Here is an 18916-nt window from a genome sequence, read left to right as displayed (position 1 = left end):
CCACCACTTCCCTCCTTGCTCCTGCCCACCCGGTGGCGTCTCTCCTCTCCTGAAGGCCCAGTAGGAAGGTTACTGCCGTCCTCAGCAGGCAGACCCTGAGAGGACTCTCACTCCATTGTTGGGGGAAAGGCAGGGGCCATACCTGGGGGAGGGGGTGGCACAGGAGCAGCTGCAACGGGGATGTACCTGCGGAGACGGCAGCATGGAGTTGGACCTGAGGGCAAAGCCCACTCACAGGGTGATTCAAACCCTCACTGACCACTTGGGTGGTTCTAGTGTGAGGACCATGTGGCCATATCAAGCAGTAGCCACTCTCTTCAGACACTTAGGTCCTTTTTAAAATTCTGAATTGCACTAAAATGTCATTTGAGTAATCAAAAACCTTCCAGCAAACAAAAGTCCAGGACCAGATGGCATCACTGGTCGAATTCTACCAAACATTCAAAGAAGAATTAATACCAGTCCTTCTCAGACTCTTCCAAAAGGGAGAAGAGGGAGTTTTCCAAACTCATTTTACGAGGTCAGCACTACCCTGATACCAAAACCAGATAAAGATGCCAAAAGAAAAGACAGTTACAGGCCAATATCCCTGATGAACACAGATGCAAAAATCCTCTACAAAATATTAGCAAACCAAATTCCACAATACATTAAAAGCATCATATACCATGAGCAAGTGAGATTTATCCCAGAGATACAAGGATGGCTCAATACCACAAATCAGTCAATGTGATATACTGCATTAACAAATTGAAGAATTTGAAAATCATATGATCACTTCAACGAATGCAGAAAAGTCATTTGGCAAAATTCAACATCCATTTATAACAAAAACTCTCGACAAAGTGGGTATAGAGGGAATGTACCTCAACATAATAAAGGCCATATATGACAAGCCCCGAGCTAACATCACACTCAACGGTGAAAAGTGGAAAGCGTCTCCTCTTAAGATCAGGAATAAGACAAGGATGACCACTCTCACCACTTTTATTCAACAGCATTGGAATTCCTAGCCACAGCAATCAGAAAAGAAAAAGAAATAAAAGGAATCCAAATTGGAGAGGAAGAAGTAAAACTGTCACTATTTGCAGATGACACAATACTATATACAGAAAACTCTAAGGACTCCATCAAAAAACTGTTAGAACTAACAAATTTAGTAAAGTTGCAAGATACAAAATGAATACACAAAAATCTGTTGCATTTCTATACACTAATAATGAAATATCAGAAAGAGAAATTGAGAAAACAATCCCATTTACAACTGCATCAAAAATTCTGAATAGATTTAACCAAGGAGGTGAAAGACCTGTATGTTGAAAAGTACAAGACGTTAATGAAACAAACTGAAGAAGACACAAATAAATGGAAAGACATTCCATGCTCATGGATTGTTAGAATTAATATTATGAAAATGTCCATCCTACCCAAAGCAATATACACAGTCAATGCAATCCCTATCAAAATTCTAATGGCATATTTCACAAAAATAGAACAAAAAAATCCTAAAATTTGTATGGAACCATAAAAGACCCTGAATGGCCAAAGCAATCTTAAGAAAGAAGAACAAAGCTGGAGGCATCACATTCCCTGATTTCAAACTATATTACAAAGCAGTAGTCATTAAAACATTATGGTAGTGGCATAAAAACAGACACATAGATCAATGGAACAGAATAGAGAGCCCAGAAATAAATCCATGCATTGATCAATTAATTTACGGCAAAGGAGCCAAGAATATACCATGGGGAAAGGACCCTCTCGTCTATAAATGGTACTAGAAAAACTGGACAGCCACGTGCAAAAGGATGAAACCGGACCACTATCTTACAACACACATAAAAAATTAACTCAAAATGGATTAAAGACTGGAACGTTAAGACCTAGAAGAAAACATAAGTGGTAAACTCCCTGACATCAGTCTTGGCAATGATTTTTTAAAAATCTGACACCAAAAGCAAAAGCAACAAAAGCAAAAATAAACAAGTGGGACTACATCAAACTGAAAAGATTCTGCATGGCAAACAAAGTCATAAACAAAAAAAAGGCAAACTACAGAATGAGAGAAAATACTTGCAAATCATATATCTGATAAGGGGCTAGTATCCAAAATATATAAAGAACTCATACAACTCAACTGCAAAAAAATAAAAAATTCAGTTAGGAAGTGGGCAGAATCTCTGAAGAGACATGAAAAGATGCTCAACATCATTAATCGTCAGAGAAATGCAAATCAAATCCACAATGAGATATCACTTCACACCTGTCAGAATGGCTATTATCAAAAAGACAAGAGATAAGTGTTGGCAAGGAAGTGAAGAAAAGGGAAACTCTGTACACTGTTGGTGGGAATGTAAATTGGTGCAGCCACTGTGGAAATCAGTATGGAGGTTCCTCAAAAATCAAAATTAGAACTACCATATGGTTCAGCAATCTACTTCTGGGTGTTTATCTGAAGAAAGTGAAAACACTAATTCAAAAAGATATCAGCCCTCCCATGTTTATTGCAGCATTATTTACAATAGCCAAGATATGGGCAACCTAAGTGCCCATCAGTAGATGAATGGATAAAGAAGATGTGTTATACGTATACAATGGAATACTATTCAGCCATAAAAAGCATGAAATTCTGCCATTTGTGACAACATGGATGGACCTGGAGAGCACTATGCTAAGTGAAATAAGTCAGAGAAAGACAAATACCATATGATCTCACTCATGTGGAATATATATCTCCAAGTTAATAGGTGCAGAGAACAGATTAGAACCAGAGGTGGGGCAGGGGGTGGGGGACTGTCTGTGGGCGGAAGGGAGAAGTGGGTGAACTGTTTTTGTTTTTGTAAATAAATGAAATTATTTTAAAAAATAATACAAGTGGGCAACAAGCATATGAAGACATGCCCAGGGACTTCCCTGGTGGTGCAGTGGTTAAGAATCCGCCTGCCAATGCAGGGGACACGGGTTCGAGCCCTGGCCCGGGAAGATCCCACATGCCGCGGAGCAACTAAGCCCGTGCGCTGCAACTACTGAGCCTGCGCTCTATAGCCTGCACGCCGCAACTACCGAGCCCACGTCCCGCAACTACCGAAGCCCGCGCGCCGCAATGAACGGTAGCCCCTGCTCGCCGCAACTAGAGAAAGCCCGCGCGCAGTGACGAAGACCCAACGCAGCCAAATAAATAAATTTATTTAAAAAAAGAAAAAGACATGCCCAGTTTCATGAACATCTGGAAACACAAATTAATGCAAGACATTTTTTTCGTCCATTAGATTGAAAAAGAAAGAAAACCACGTCTGAATAAGCCACACTTCATTAGTATTTAATTACCCTAATACTCAGCACTGCACCAATCAGATCTCAGTAGAAACCAAGTCCAGACGTTGGCATTAACCACTCCTCAAGCACCAGGACTCAGACAGCTTCCCGGAGGAGCCTTCCCGCCCTCCCCGCAGCAGGAGCCCCCGCCCGCCTGGCCTAGAGTCGGTGGAGGTGGGGGTGGGGGCGGCGGCGGGCGGGGCACCGCGGTCGCGCCCTCAGAGCCAGAGGCCGCCGGAGCCCGGGGCTCGGCCTGGCACCAGCAGAGCGCACGCCTGCCGCCCACTGGCCCAAGGGCAGGGCCAGAGCCGTCAGCTACCAAAGCCCATGTCCTCGCTGGACGGGAGTTTGTAAACATCCAGACAGGGCCGCGGCGCACACCCGCGACGGGAGGGCGCCGGGCCGGCTCCCGCACCCCTGGACCCAGCCGCTGCGGCAAGGGATGCGGCTTGCCCTCGGTTTTACTCTCTCCTCAGCTGGTCGCCTTCATCGCTGTGCCTCGGGAGGCGTCCTCTCACTCCCTCCCCGCTCACGCCGGCCCCCGCCCTGCTCCCTGCGGCCCGCACCTCACGCGGCTGCCGAGGCGCCGTGACCAGGACGGCCGCCCGCCGCGGGCTGCTCCTCTGGCGCCACCGCCGTGCTGGGCGCTGTGCTCCGTCACAGCTCCCGGAGCGCCTAAAGGATGCGCGTGCAGCTGCCACTAGGAGATGCCTCGGTGGTGGCGGGGGCGGAGGCTCAGCCCCGGCCGCCGCCGCCGGGACCCGCCTCGTACAGCCCGGGGCCTACTGCATTTGCTTCAGCGCTCTGGAGAAGTTTTCCAGAGCAGTTTTGAAGGCTTGCAGCAAGAGCGTTCCGAGTTCATTGCTCGTTTCCTGAATGTCCGGGTCGAAGCTTCCGAAGAGGGGCGTGGAGACCCGGATGTCGTCGCGGCCGGCCCGCAGCAGCACCGTGCGCAGGTCCTCTGCGATCGCGCTGTATTTCTGCTGGTCGAATTTGGACATGGCCAGCTCGTCCTGGGGGTAGGCGCTGCCCTCGGGGTAGCAGTCCCTGGGCACCGGGAACTCCACGCTCTGCAGCCGGGGGAGCCCACAGAGAGCCACGAAGAGGCGCCGGAGCGCGCGGGCCGACATTGGGTTCCCCAGGAAGCGGAGCTCCCGCAGCCGGCGGCAGGGGCTCAGGGCCAGGCTCAGCGCGCCCACGTGCCGGTCCGCGAGGCCGCACTCCTCCAGGGTCAGGGCCCTCAGCGTCGGGGCGGCCTGGCCCAGCAGCCGGAAGAAGGTCGAGGGGAACAGGTCCACCAGGCAGTGCCCGCTGAGGTCCAGCACCTCCAGGTGGGCGGCGTGGGTGCAGTTCGCCAAGAAGGCCATGTCCGCGTGGTTCAGGGCGCAGTTGCCCAGGTCCAGCACTCTCAGCGGAGTCCGGAGGGGGCTGCGGGCAGGGCAGGAAACAGCGCGGTGAGAGCAGGCCGGGCAGGCGCTCTGGGGGCCACACACACCCTCCCTTGACTGCGTTCAGCCTGAGAGCTGAAATGGGTTTTGCCTTTTTAAGTAGTCGAACAAGTCAAAAGAAGAAGAATATTGTGATACGTGAGAATTATATGAAGTTCAGGTTTCAGTGCGGGTAAGTAAAGCGTAATCAGAACAGCCGCGACCTTCATTTACTTCCCTTTTGTGGCTGCCCTGGGGCAACGGCAGAGCTGGGTCAGTGTGAGACCTGCTTGCGTAGCCACCACGGGCCGGGCAGTGAAGACTTAGCTTCACCCAAAGACAGGCCTGGCCTTTGTCCTCAGCAATTAAAGTGATCAATCTGTTTTGTCAACAAGGCGTTGTGTGTTCACAAGCTTGCTGAGGGGGCAGTGAGTTGCCTGTGAATTGGCAGGAAATGAAACACTGGCTTGGCTCTGAAAGAAGAGCCTGAGCCCACAGGATTTCAGGGCCGGGAGGGCCCTTGGAGCGTCCTGTCCACCCTCAGCACTGCCTGGGACCTCAGAGACCCTCCGTGCTCTCCTGTAGGTGTGTAGGCGGCGGCCATGCGGAAACGCACAGTCGGTGACTCCCTGCCCAGCAGTTCTCAGAGTCGGGAACAGACCCACAGCGGCCCTCCGGGATCCTGGGCCTGGGTCTGGGGTCACCTGGCTGGGCACCGAGGGCCGGGGGTGGGGGTTCCGCTCTCTATTCACCTGCTGAGGCTGCCGCTCCCACCACCTCCTGCACCTGTACTCTGGGCGCTGAGCATTGGGGGCCCGCCCGCCGCCTGCACGGTCCACCCCACAGCGGGCTCTGTGCCTCCTCGCCCGGCTCTGAGGAGGCTGTGGCTCGGGCCCTGAGCTGTGGGGCGTGTTTCCACCTCCATCTCTCACACCCACATCCATCCATGAGGGACCCTCTCCCCACCTGCACTGCTCGCAACCCCTCAGGGGGCCTCCTGTGTGGACAAGGGTCAGAGGACAGGCCTGACTGCGAACCACGTCTGGGAGCTTGGATTTGGGGAGGGTCCCTCACTCAGCTGATAAGGGGTCCCTGGCCTGAGCTGTCTGCACAAGCAACGTGGTCCCTGCTGACACCTGCCTCCTTCTGGGGTCTGGAATCTCGGCACATGCCAGGCTGAGGCGCCCACCCAACCAGCCCCCAGGAAAACCCCTGGGCCTGGGTCTCTCATGCACTCCCCAGTGGACGGCACCTCCCTTGTGTCATCACAGTCCGTGCTGGCTCCACTGGGACAGGCAGATTCTGCCCCGTGTCAGTCTGCTGTAATAAATCTTAGCAGTAAGACCTCCCAGGGAGTCACCAAACCTGGGTGGTCTTGGCGTGTCTGCTCTGTCTGCCACTCTCCCTGCCCCTCCATCTGGGTCTGCTGTGTGGGCCAGGGAAGCCAGAGTGAGCCCTGTAATATGAAGCTGATCACCCACTGCCCTGCTCAGAGCCTCCAGGGCTTGGCCTGGCTCTTCCATCCTTCTCCTCCTCTCCCTGCTCCCTTCTTCACCTGCCCAGGACCACAGCCCCCGCCCCTGCCTACGGCCGTGCCACACCCCCAGCTCCGGGCAACCCCTCCCCGCCCCACCCCGCCCCGCCCCATCCCTGCCTACGGCCCGGCCACACCCCCAGCTCCGGGCAGCCCCGCCCCGCCCCGCCCCGCCCCTGCCTACGGCCCGGCCACACCCCCAGCTCCGGCCCCTCACCTGCGGGGTTCCCGCCTAGCACACCCTCTCCGGGCCTCCGCTGGCTCACTGTGCCTGGTCTCCGCTCAAAGGTCACCTTGGGACCTAACCTTCCCTGACCACTCACCCATCTCCCTCCCACTTAGGCCTGACACACTCCACGCCTGGACCTTCTGGGGCCTTGGACAGGCTCTCAGCAACCAGCTGACTGAAGACCGAGCATGCAGAACAGAAGGTCAGAGTGTGCCTGGCGATGGCAGGGCCGAGCTAACAAGATGGCCCTGCAGGCTTGTGACGTGTCGTCTGGCTTGTGGAACACTTATCCCCAGAGCACAGGCACCTCTGGCTGAGGACCCAGGCCAGCCAAACGCAGAGGGTCCCAGGGAGCCACCACATGGCAGAGTCGTATTTGTGTGTGGGCTCGAGGACAACCCCTTCCCGAATTGGGCAACTGGGTTCCAGGGGGGAGGAGCAGGGATGGGGACGGCGATGGGATCCCAGGTGCCCCCCAGGGGAGGAGAGGCAGTGTGGGCCCTGGCCAGCTGCGGCCAGCTACTTCTGGGTTTCCTTTGCATAGAAGAGAAATTCCTGTAAGCCACGGACTCCCTAAACCAGAAAAGACATCCTCACACCCAGTCAATGAGAAATGAGAAGAAATGACACATTTGATTCTCATCAAATTTCTCTTCTCAAGAAATGAGAAGTTTGATTTTCCATAAATTTTCATGAGTATATTCACAGCTGGTGGCCGCCAAGGTGGCCCAACGGCCCTTGGGTATTGCGACCCTCGGTGGTGCCTCCCCTGGCTCAGTGACGGGCCCTCACCACGCAGTGTGCGGAAGCATCAGCACAGTGCTCCCCAGGGAAGGTTCTGGGAGGCGGGCCTCCCTCCGCAGGGCCTCTGCCCCTCTGATCCGCAGCCTGTGGAGGGGCCCACGGGCCGAGCCGCCGAGGCCGCCTGCCGACAGCCATGAGAAGCCATGAGAATGAGCGTGCAAGTGGGTCACTCCGCTTTCCTGCCCCGACAAGCTTTCGGGGGAGACCACAGCTGCCCCCACCCGGCTCCTGTCTTGCCCTTGTAAGCCCGGCACTGGGGTAATTTGTTACACTGACAGGTAATTTATACAATGTAATGGAGGTACTTCTATGTTGTTTGCTTGCTGATGAGGACTCTTCTCTTTTTCTTACGAACTGGAGGCAGTCTCCTTTGGGCTCTGGTGCTCCCAGGTGGCACCCGACACCAGCCCCAGCCGGGCCACGTCCCCCTCCGCCTGTCCCCTCCGGCTGCTCTGGGCTGGGCAAAAACCGAGGGGACGGGGGCTCGTGGCCTTGGAAGTAACCAGGTCTGTTTTACGGTCCCCTAGTGCGTCCTCAGCCAGGGCCCCGAGTCGCCCTGACCTGGGCTGGGGGCTGTGAACAGATGCCCTCCCCCCGCCGCCCTCCTTCTGGTCACCCTAGACTCACCCGAGCAGTTTCTGGAGCTTCCCGGTCAGCGTGGAGAAGGCCACGCTCAACTCGGTGAGGTGCGTCATCCGGCTGAGCTCCCGGGCGATGGAGCTGAGCAGGGGGTCCTCGCCGTCAGGGGCGGGGGTGCTGGTAGGGGGCGCGTCGAAGGCCTTGGCGGGCAGGGTGAGCGACACCAGCTGGGGGAAGCCCACCTGGGCCAGCAGCTGCTGCACGTGGCCAGCGTGCAGACGCACGTTGTGCACCACCTCCAGCCGGCGCAGCTCGCCCGGCCCCGCCAGACGCAGCACGTGCAGCAGCTGCCCGGGGCCCAGGCTGTCGGCCCGGAAGGAGAGGCAGCGCACGCGCAGTGGGGAGGGACCCTCCGGCCCCAGGGCCCGCACCACCAAGTCGAAGTTGCCCTCGGTGACGAAGATATCGGCGAGGACCTCTACGGGGCGCAGGGCCGCACGGGGCTCTGCCTGCAGCTCGCAGCAGGTCCTGGCCAGCAGCTTGGTGCGGCCCCACCTGCCCAGCGCCCTCCCACAGGGACACCCCTGCACCTGCACGTCTCGGATGCCCGTGAGGTCGGCCACCCGCAGGCGCCGCCGGCCCCCGCCCCAGAGCGTGTGGTCCGCGAGGCCGCGCACGCAGGCCTCCAGGCAGGCCCCGCAGGCCCGGTCCCGCAGGTCCCCGGGGTGGTCTGCGCTGGGGCCCAGCAGAGCCCCCAGCCGGAACTCCTCCAGCGGCCAGTGCTCCAGCAGAACGCGGATCACCTCCGCCTGCTCCAGCAAGTAGCTGGCTTTGAAGAGCACCGGGTAGAGGTTGTGGGCCACCCCGTCCAGGCTCTGCCGGGCCACCTGGGGGTGGGACGCCAAGGCCTCAGCAGAAATGAAGCGCAGTGACTGCATCATGCCCACCTGCAGCGGCTGGAGACAGGACGGAGCTCTCCCCGGTGCTTCTCCCAAAGACGCGTCCCCTTCTCGCCTATTTTTAGCTGCAGCTGTTGTGAGCAGCTTGCCTTGGACTGTGGTGAGCCAGCCCTCTGGTCATCTGACGGCTATTTTCGTCCTGGGCGCCTGTTTGGCTTTGGCTGTGGAGGCGTCTGGTGGTGGCCAGCTTGTCCTGCTGGCATTCAGCTGGGGAAAGCAGAGCTGCCTGAGTGCTTGGCTAGGGGGAGGGGGATGGGCCCCTGAAATTACCGCCGCGTCCACTGCAGGGGTGGCCTGTCCTGGGGGTATCTCACCCCCTCCGTGGCGTGGGTCTGCCCCAACCCTGGGCCGTCCCACGGTCCGAGGGACTAACAAACCTTTTCTTGGACCCCTGGGAGCCGAGTCCCTCCCTTTGCCCCACATCCAGAGTTAGGGACGCGGCAGTAGGCATGGGGTGGCACCTCTGATAACTGTTTCCTGACTTTAAGAGACGATAAATAAAGGCCCCATGAGGCGCCGGCACGCTGCTTTGCCCCCCTTTCCTTTATCGTCACTGAGGACCGAGGCTGAGGCTTCCTCAGTGTCCATGGGAGGGAGCTTGGTGCCCTCCAGCTGCAGGCCTCCCTGGGCTGAGCCCCAGGACCCACGCAGTGGGCGGGGCTGCAGGTGACGTGCGGGGCCCCCAGGAGCCGGAAGCTCGCTCGCTCGCACAGCCTGGTGTCTGGTTCCTCTCTCTGGAGGGTGGCGGAGCATGTGCCCCACGCCACGCCGCTTTGGCAGGAGTATTTTGAGCTAAGGGCGCTTGGACCACCCCCCTCCACCCCCCGCCCCGCCCTTTTCTTCCTGAATGCAGATGGAACTCCGGGCAAGCCACCCTCCCTGAACTGGGAGGAGAGACATTCTCATCATCAGAGAGGGAGTCAGGATAGTTCATTGTTAAAATTACTGTCCTGTGTGTTGTAATTACTTTTCCACAATCAATCACCTCCTTGCTCAACTTAGTCCAGAAGCACTTAGGCCACTGGGGTCTTCGTTTTCTTATGAGGGCTCCCATGCCATCAAAAACTTATATTCAGTAAATCTACATGCTTTTCTCTCATGAGTCTGTTCTTTGTTACAGAGCCCCAGAAGAGAACCCAGGATGGACAGAGAAAAATTCTTCCTCCTACAGCTCCCAGCTCTGACGGGTGTTAGATCATCATTGAATGACTTGACCTCCCCCCCCACCGCCGTATCACCATCATTTGGGGCAGGGCTGGAGCACTTAGCTTGACAGGCTACCCGGACGAGCGCTGGTCTGGGAGGGACCTCAGTGGGAGAGAGAGAGACCGAGACAGTAAGATAGGGAAAGACAGAGAGACAGAGACCCACAAAGACAGAGATCAAGAGAGGCAGGAGGGGAGAGGCAGACAAAGGCACTAGGAGGGAAGAGTCAGGGGCCAGTGGACATGCTGAGCTGTGTGTAGGGCTGTGGATATGGACGTGGGTGCAGGGGGTGCAGGTGCCGCTCATGGGGACCCACATGGGCCGGACTGCCCAGACCCCCCAACCCTACACTCAGGTGGGACCCTCCGTCAGGGACAGTCCTGCTTGCTGTTCCCTCAGAGCCTCAGCAGTGCCTCCCCTAGGGAGGGGGAGGCATCTTGCTCCGGGGGCCCCAGCGCTGTCAGGCAGGCCAGGTGTGAGCCGGAGACGGCGGGACCTCCCCCTGCCCTCACCCCCGATGGGAGGCAAGGACGTGGACCAGGCAGACCCCAGAGGGCGCTCTGCTGCCACGCCCTGCCCCCTCAAAGTCACAGGGGCTGAGCTCCCTAGGGGAGGCTTGTTGGTGACGTCCCTGACACAACAGAACCCCGTAGAAGAAGCACGACAATGTGGTGGAAAAAAGTGTCCCGTTTATTTATGTTCCTAAAGTTTGGAACAGTCAGCCCTGAAACAGGGTGACAAGGAAGAGAGTTTACAGCGGCCGGCAGATCACAGAGGTGAGGGCCGTGCCCCAGCCACCTGCTCCTGTTCTGGGTGGATGGCACCTGATGTCGCCGCTGCCCCAGGGCGGGGTCTGGGGGGGGCACCTGTGGCAGGAAGTGCGCTGAGTTCCGCCTGGACCCAGGCTCTCCTCCCCTGGGCGAGGCGGGCCCTCTCAGGGCCCCTTCCACACGACAGGACCTCCCAGCACAGGCTGGATCAGAGCTCCGGCCCAGCTGCTGTGCCCCCAGCTCCACCTGGGGTCCACCTGGGACGCAGGGACCCTTGTCCCAGACTCACAGGTGGAGCCCAACTCTAGTGCCGCTGGCCACACACAGCTTGTTGAAAAGAAAACGAAACCGAGATCCCAGCTAAACTCAGGAAAGCTGCCCCTGCGTCCAGGACGCACCTCGGAGGGGCTGCACCTGGGGCCCGCCGTCCATGGCCTGCATCGCCGGGAAGGCGGGGAACGCGCTCCCAGGGGGGCCCCCGCTCTGAGACACCCCACGTCCACCGTGCGGCTCTGCTCGGGCGTCCGCGTGCTCCTACCGGGCCTCTTGCAGCCCAGGGGTGGGGGAGCGTCCAGGCATCACGGGGCGTCTTTGTAGGCAGGACAGCGGGGGGGCCATGGCGTGATGCCCAGGCCCCGAGGGGTGTGCTGACTGGTGGCCCCGTGCCTGGCAGAGGAGGCGGTCAGGAGCCCTGGCTTGCGTGATTCCTTCCCAGACCTCGTGACCTGCTGTGCACTCGTCAGGGTCGAGGCTCCTCTGCTCTGAGGGGGGTTCTCCCTGAGGGGCCACATCTCATCCAGATCCATCACAGCTGCCAGAAGGACCTCTCTTACTCAGGTCCCCTCCTCCCCCAAGGTGCTCTCGGACTCGGGACGTGCATCTTCTGAAGAAGCAACCGCGGCCCGGCAAGGCCAGGGACAGGGCCCCGGAAACGAGCGCGTCCTCTAAGGCTGACACCCACGGGTCTGGGCGGGTGAGTGAGCGCGTGGCGGCTGCAGCCTCAGCCGGCGTCCCTGGGTGTCCGAGTCCCAGGGTAAAAGGCTTGGGCCCTGAAATGTGTCAGTTCAGTGTTTGCCGTTCTGACCCGGCACGTGAGCGTCAGTGCGCGCGTCTGCCCGCGTGTCCCGCAAGCAGCCGACGGTGTGAACGGGAGCGCTTGGACAACTCGCGTGTGCTTCGTGGAAAGCAGTCTACTTGACAGGCACGAGGAACCCCCTTGAGCGGCGCACCTTTAATCAGATCTGGGCACTCAGCGCAGCCCAGCGGCGGGAGGGGAGGGGGGCTGGGGGCGGGGCGGGCCCTGCCTGGGAGGGTCTCCTGGCGCCCTTCACAGCCCCCCGGACGCCCAGGCTCTGAGACCTCAGCGGAGGAAGCGGCCTCACACATGAGGACCCTGCAGGGCCTCTTCCTAGAGACGCCGCGTGCCCCGCGGCTCCCACCCGGGCGGTGCCGCGCACGGCGCGCGGGGTGCGGCGCACGCAGGGGACTCCCCCGCTGCGTCGGGGGTGGGGAGGAGTGACAGTGCCAGCTGCGCCGTCTGGCGAGCGGGGCAGCCTCCTCTCGGGGGGAGTCGGGGGGCTGGCGGAGCAGCCAGGCCCGGCGCGCCGTTAACGTCCGCGGTGCACCCGCGCTCCGGAAGCATCGGGACAAGGTGGCGACGCGGTCGCGCAGCCTGGCTGGTGGCAGCGTGCCCAGCTCCTCAGGGATCACGGTGGAGCGTGTGGCCTGCCGGTCAAACCACCGCCCAGACGCCTGAGACGTGAGGGGGTTTGTCCTGGCAAAGGGATCAGGTCACTGTGAGTGACCCGGGGCGTGAGCTCCAGGTACTGGACCCTGGACTCTGGCTCAGCGCACACTTAAAATCGGACCCCCTTCTGGTGCTGCCAGGAGGGGGCCGGAGGCATCGCCCCAGAACCTGGGACGTGCTCGCAGAGAGGAGAGCTTTACAACCCCGTGTGGGCGAAGGCACTGAACCCGCAGGCCCGGCTGGTGACGAGTGGCTTCCTGTCGGATTGGTCCCCTCAGTCTCTCCTTTTCAGGGGATGATGTCTCTGTGTGTGCGTCCAGGGTTTCTGGGGTCTCCTGTGCTCCCTCCTTGCAGGGTTAGGTGTCATGGCTCTCCTGACACCCCCGAAGGTAGAAACACACGTCTGCATCGATGCAGGGAAACACTGCGTCTTGCCCAGGACGAGACCCCGTCAGAAGGCGGGACTGGGGGCCGAGCAACCGTCCCAGGGAGGGCAGAGCCCCTGACCCTGGTCCATCTGGGGCTGGGTTCAGAAACCTCCTTGGCCAACCAGTAGCCCTCCTTCACCCAGGACCGCAGGGGCTCTAACAAGGCCCGCCTGGAACCAGCACATGCTGGATGGCACAGGTGCAGCCCCCGCAGGGCGGGCAGAGGCCAGGTGATGCTTCAGGAGGCCTGCAAATCTCTCGGGGTGACTCGGAATCGCTGGAGACGCAGCCAGGCCCCTGGTCTCACAGGCAGCCCGCTGGGTGCCGGAGCGTGCGCGTGGGGTGGATTCACACGCGGGATGGCCCACGAGGGGGCTCTGTGCGCTCACCGGCGGCCCAGCGTCTCCTGGGTGGGTACTGACCCCCCCCCACCCGGCACCTGGGCCTCTCTCGTGGGGGCTTAGGGGAGGGGTACTCACGGTCGCGATGAACTGGTCCCCGTCAGGCTGCTGCCGTGAGCCCCTCCCGGGAAGGGCCAGGGAGACACCCTGACAGTCCTCGTCGGAGGACAGCTCCGCGAGCGGCAGGGACGGCCCGTGGAGGCTGGGGCCGCTGTCCCCTGACGTGCGGTGGGAAGGCTTGGAGTTCCCGGTCTCTGCAGAGAGAAGCCCAGTGAGGACTGTCCTCCGGCCTGGCCGGCTGCCCCTCAGGCCTACTGTGCCCGGCACTCTGGCCCTGAGGCTTGCACAACGAGAATGATTTACAAGGTACAGATTTATAACCAGAGGACCCGTGATGCCGGGCTAAAGCAGGAGGACGGCACTGCTGGAGGTCAGACACCACTTACGCTCATGAACGAGAGGCCTGTGACTCTGCTTCTCTGAAATCAGAAGGCCCGGTGCAGCCGGAAGGGGAAGGCCGGGAGGGAGGTCGACCCCTCCCCCAGCAGGAAGCCTCACCCTGGGCGGTAAGAGTGAGCCCAAGTGGGGGACAACAGCAAATGTGGCAAGAAGGGCCACGCGGCTTTGACAGAAAGCGGGACAGGACGGGACGGGAGGCGCGCTCCCAGGGGCCTGTCCTGTGCCACCCCAGACAGAGTCGCGGCCGCGGAGCCCAGGCCCGTGGGGTCACTCCCCAGGGTGGGGCCCCTGCCAGGGTGCAGCCACAACCTCGAGTGTGGCTGGCGGGTGGCTTCTGTGGGCCGTGCTGGGGATGGCAGACCTGAGCCCTCGGACACAGAGCCTTCCGCCTGGTCTTGCTGCCGGGAGAAGTCCCACCTCCAGATCCGGGGCTGCCCAGAGGCTGCCGCAGCCCAGATGGGAGCCACCCGCGGTCCTGGAGCCTGAGGGACGCGTCCAGGAGAGCGCCGTCGCTCTGGGCAGGCGACGGTGCGTGCTCCCCGCGGCCGCCGCCTGTTCTGAGCAGCTCACGCCCAGCACTTCGCAGAGGCACCTCTGCGGTGGGTGGGGACGCCCCCAGGGGTGACTTCATGGTGGCAGTGGCACATTTGGGGCTTCGGGGGGCACTTGGTTTGTTTTGTCTGGTTTTTCTTTTTGCTTGTTTGTTTTAAACTTGTTCCCTGTTCCCTTGTCTTGAGTGGAAGCGGAAATTTTTTTTAAGGAAATGAACATTTCTAATCTGTTTGGAAACCTTTGGCCGCGTATGAAATCGGGAAAGGATGAACACGTGCGCTGGCCCCGGCACACGAGCGCATCAACGAGCGCGCTCACGCAGGGAAGGCTGGCCCCCCGCCGCCTGATCCAGCCCGTCCTGCTCCGCGCAGGTGTGGGCGCCGTAGCACAGGGGTAGCGGACGGGGCTTGCGGGCGCGTGCAGGGGCAGTGGCCCCAGGGCGGAGGAGGACCGGTGCTGTCTGAGAGGGTGGAGTGCGGTCTCTTCAGGGGGCCGGTGTGGTCACAGGAGGGCACAGCTCTGGACGCTCGGGTCCGTGCCTCTGGGCGGGGACAGAAAGCAAGTCTTTTGGCCTCTGCTGTAGAGGCGCAGCCTAGATTCAAGAACAAGATGGCCAGCCAGCAAACTACTAGGTTCCTTCCCCCGCGGTCACGTCGGGCCTCATGGGGCCGCCACCCGTCCAGCCCGACGTGTTGGCCCGTGGGGCCCGGTGCACTGCGGCGCCTGGGTCTGAGTTGGCGGGGCCGAGCGGGAGCCGGGGCTGTGGCCGCTCACCTGTTCCCTTCCCGGTGTAACTGACGGCCTGGTCGCTTATGGCCGCGTTGCTGGGCTTGATGTCCACGAACGGCTTGCCGCCTGTCCCCGTGGACACCATCTCCTGTGTCCTGAGTTCTAAGATAGGAGCGTGTGGGGGAGTTTTCTAAGCAGCTGCCTGGGTTTAATTCCACCCTGCGTGTCCCTGGGGGACTGGACATGCTGAGGTGCCCGTTCTGGCCTCTCTCAGGGAGCCCAAGGGGGTGAACCAGGAAAAAGGAAGACATGGGACCATAGAAACTGGGTGTCCAACCGGGGAGGGCGGGTCTCCGTCTGCGGCTGAAGGGACATCCACCTTGGAGTGGGACAGAGGCCTCCAGGCAGGGCATGACTCTAGGAAAGACACACGGACAGGTATCCGCACACGCTTGAAACCGAGAGGGGATCCAAGCACAGGGTGAGAGCCTGAGCGTGAATGAACGCTCGGTAAACCAAGCGAAGAGGAAGAGGATGGCGATTACGGTTGGGGGGGCTCAGAGGGAGGGGCAGGGGCAGCAGGGGTGGGGAGACCAGGCCGTGGGGACTTCCTGCTCCTCGCAAGGGCGGGCCGACTCCAAGGAGAGTGAAGAGCCACCGGGCGCCCCGAGCAAAGCTGCTGTGTGTGTGCGCGTGCGTACGCGTGTCTGTGCGTGTCTCTGTGTGCACACGTGAGTACACGTGTCTCTGTGCATGCCTCTCTGTGAACACGTGTGTCTGTGCGTGTGCATGTGTGTGTGCATGTCTGTGCATGCCTGTGCGCCTGTGTCTGTGTGCATGGGGGATCCACACTTAGAAGGCCGTGGCAATGAGGAGGCCGTGGGGCATCTCTGGTGACAGGTCAGGGCCTTGGCCAGGGTGGTAGCCTCCGAGTGCCAAGTGGTCGTGTTTGGATGTCAGGGTGTTAGCATATGAGGGTTTCTCAGGCCCAGTGGGGTGGTCAGAGCCGCCAGGAGGGCCAGCTTGGAGGGGTTGCGATGAAGACGGCATGTGTGGCAGCCAGCCTGGATGAACTACCACTCTGAAGTAGACAGAGGTGTCCCAGTGACGGACTCAGGGGAGAGGAGGGACTGGGTGAAGGAGGAGGGAACGAGGGGGGGGGTCTTACCTGTGGGGAGACCACGGGCTGGCCATCGGCGCAGCGTCCAGGAGGCCAGGGGCCTTGACCACAGGCCGGGGCACAGGGCTGACGCCGCGGGTCTGAGGCCGTCTGGGAGCTGGGGCTGAGACCTCTCTCTGAGCGTGGGGGCCGGGGTCTTGCTTGTTTTAAGGAGAAGGAAGTGTTCGTGTGCTGATGGACGGTCCTAAGGGGCCCCTCGGACCGACCACCAGCCCTGAGCCCAGGCCGGGCCCAGCCCGAGCGGGCCCCGCACGCCGAGCACCCTCCCGCCGCTCCGCCCCCTCGGCTCCGCAGAGCCTGCCGCCGCCTGCGCAACCAGATCTCAAACCTCAAGCCACTGTCCCCGACGTTCTCCGTCACCCCGATCTCTGCCACCTGCAGCCACAGCGCCGGGAGGGACCTCAGATCCTGCCCTGTGGACGACTGACCGCGCGCTGGCTGACGCTCGACCCCAGCGCCTCCGTGCCGGAGGTCCCCTCACCCAGACGCCGCGTGGTGTGCACGAGGCTGGGCCGGGGCCCGTCGCCCCGCCTCCCCGTTCCGCCTCGCCCCCACCCCCGCCATCCACACTGGCTCCCTGTGGGGGCTCAGCCCCCCCAGAAGGGCTCCCGGGCGTCATCACAGGACGCCTCCGATGGGCTCGCTGGCAGGGGAGGGGTCGCGGTGGGGCCTCTCCCGGGAGACTTCACCCCAGGGCCCGTCGGGGGGGAGGGGGAGGCCCTGGGACCGCCCGGGGAAGGCCGCCTCTGTGCCCACATTCACCCAGACCTGAAATGGAGTCACCGACGAGGAGGCATTTGTCTTCTAGCCCCGGACTCTGGCACGTGGAACAGGCAGGACAAACGGCCCCTTGTGGCTCCAAGTCAGCCGAGGGGCCGCAATAACGACAACCTGGCGCTCCCTGGGGCCCCCAGCGCCCTGCCTGACGCGGTGCCTTGAAGGACTGCTCGTTCGCGTACACGCCGTGGCCTCCGTCCACCGCTGGGTCTCGCTGAACAGGATGAGGTCTTCAAACAGGAACACACGCCTCAGGCGCGTCTTCCTTCTGCGGCCCACGAGGAACTCGTCCTGGCATCTCAGCCGCTCCTGTTCCTTCAGATCCACCTGCAGGCAGGCCGGCCTCTCTCAGGGGGTCGGGGCGTGACCTGGTCCCAGCCCTGACCTCGCGCCCCTGTAACGAAGCCTCCACAAGCCAGGGTGACGGCTGCGTGAGGGTCGACTGCGCCCAGCCAGGCCGCCCCTTCACGGGAGGTGCCCCCTTCCCTCCCGTGGACGGCCCTGTCCTGGGTGACGCCTGGGCTGTCCCAAATCGCTGGACTGAGCTCACTGCACAGAGGGCTTGGGGGCCTTCGGGTCTGCGGGTGGCCACCTGGGGCTGGTCTGTCGTCTTGAACCTCTTATTAATGCTGCTTTAACAGGGCACCTGCGTCTTCACTTGGACCGGGGAATCCGGTGGCGGCCCTGCCTGACCGGGAGGTCTGCCTCTCCTGCTGGTCCTGGGCGCTGGCCCCACCCCGGCCCCCAGCAGGGCCGGATCGGTGCGCTCAGGCCCAAAGGCCAGGCCAAGCGCAGTTTTCCCATATCCAGTCATTTCAGAGCAGCCCCAAACACCGACGTCTAGCATTGAGAGCCCGCCTGCCTTTCCTCCCGTGGCTCCCGCCCCAGCAGCCTCTCCCGGGCGCTCCCTTCCCTCTGGGCGGGGGTCTGGGGGGTCTCACGCGTGGGCGCCTCCCCGCCGGCCTGTTCTAGCCACCAGGGTCCGGAGCACTCACGTCGCAGCCGCGGACGGCGTCCAGGGCCAGCAGGTCGTGGCCGCGGCGCAGCTGGAAGCGCACCACGTCCTCGGCGGCCCCCAGCTCCCCCAGCTCCCGGGCGGGGCAGCCGCCGGCCTCCTTGACCAGGGCCCACAGCAGCAGTGCGTCCTTGCCCACGCGCTGCACGCGCTTCAGCAGGTAGGAGGCCAGGTCCACCTTGTCGCCCAGCTCCGCTGCTTTTCCTGCAAGGCCGGGCGAGAGGGTGAGCCCGGGCCAGGCCGGGCGGCAAGGCTCGCGGGCTGGGGGGCGACCCTGAAGAAGGCGTTGCCGTGGCTGCGGAGCAGGGCGTCCGCCCGGGCTTGTTCTTGCTGCAGAGCGCGTGCATGCCAAGCTGCTCCCCCTGCGAAGGGGGGGCTCGGGGTCAGAAGCCGCCCAGCTCCGCAGGGTCTCGCCGCCGTCGGGAGCGGGCCCTCAGCTCCCTGGACGTGGTGGGAGCCCTGGACTCGGTCTCAAAATACCAGTTTTCGGGGAAGAGACAAGAGGAGGTGCTCAGAGGGTGGGCCCGAGGGAGGGTTTGAAATATTCATTAACAGTCAAGAACCAAGTTTGTCTAAACATTTAAAATTCTCAAGATTACTGTCAACATAAAACAACATGGAAGTTGCACATTACGGTTAAAAGCATTTTTTAAGAAATAGCTGAAAAGAGACACCATGTGGGATGTCCTTCAGCACCGGTGTTTTTGTCACGGTAATTCGTATTTCACAGTGATGAAGCAGCAGTGTCACCTGCCCCCAGCACAGACGCTGCCCCAGTGCCCAAAACTGTGTTTGGTAACTAACT

General features: G+C 60.7%; 2 protein-coding genes across 2 annotated transcripts in view; both read right to left on the bottom strand.

The window, feature by feature from the left end:
- PLEKHG4B (pleckstrin homology and RhoGEF domain containing G4B) overlaps window positions 1-18916 on the bottom strand; it is an 87532-nt gene that overhangs the window by 10293 nt on the left and 58323 nt on the right. Inside the window, 10 exon segments of the mRNA XM_055086384.1 lie at window positions 8836-9054; window positions 13478-14951; window positions 15185-15329; window positions 15419-15556; window positions 16308-16694; window positions 17254-17300; window positions 17303-17423; window positions 18092-18301; window positions 18370-18428; window positions 18431-18473. Coding sequence (XP_054942359.1) covers window positions 14725-14951; window positions 15185-15329; window positions 15419-15556; window positions 16308-16694; window positions 17254-17300; window positions 17303-17423; window positions 18092-18301; window positions 18370-18428; window positions 18431-18473 — 1377 coding nt within the window. The 3' untranslated portion in view covers window positions 8836-9054; window positions 13478-14724.
- On the bottom strand, window positions 3304-14489 carry LRRC14B (leucine rich repeat containing 14B). Its single transcript, XM_024119400.3, has 5 exons — window positions 14276-14489; window positions 13478-13653; window positions 12429-12575; window positions 7937-8844; window positions 3304-4743 (listed from the first exon to the last, which is right to left on the bottom strand). Exons 1-5 carry the CDS (start codon window positions 14487-14489, stop codon window positions 4098-4100), a joined length of 2091 nt encoding a protein of 696 aa, XP_023975168.2. The 3' UTR covers window positions 3304-4097.

This window comes from Physeter macrocephalus, chromosome 8 (assembly GCF_002837175.3).
Source record: "Physeter macrocephalus isolate SW-GA chromosome 8, ASM283717v5, whole genome shotgun sequence".
Lineage (NCBI taxonomy): Eukaryota > Metazoa > Chordata > Mammalia > Artiodactyla > Physeteridae > Physeter > Physeter macrocephalus.
The sequence above is the reverse complement of the archived record's forward strand: the minus strand, read 5'-3'. Positions and strand labels throughout refer to the sequence as shown.

Coding starts and splice junctions, on each gene's coding strand:
- LRRC14B (XM_024119400.3), bottom strand. CDS start 14,489: ATGAAGTCACCCCTGGGGGCGTCCCCACCCACCGCAGAGGTGCCTCTG. Junction 12,576..13,477: donor GGGACCAGTTCATCGCGACC/GTGAGTACCCCT, acceptor CTCACGTCTCAG/GCGTCTGGGCGGTGGTTTGA. Junction 4,744..7,936: donor AAGCTCCAGAAACTGCTCGG/GTGAGTCTAGGG, acceptor CCCTGCCCGCAG/CCCCCTCCGGACTCCGCTGA.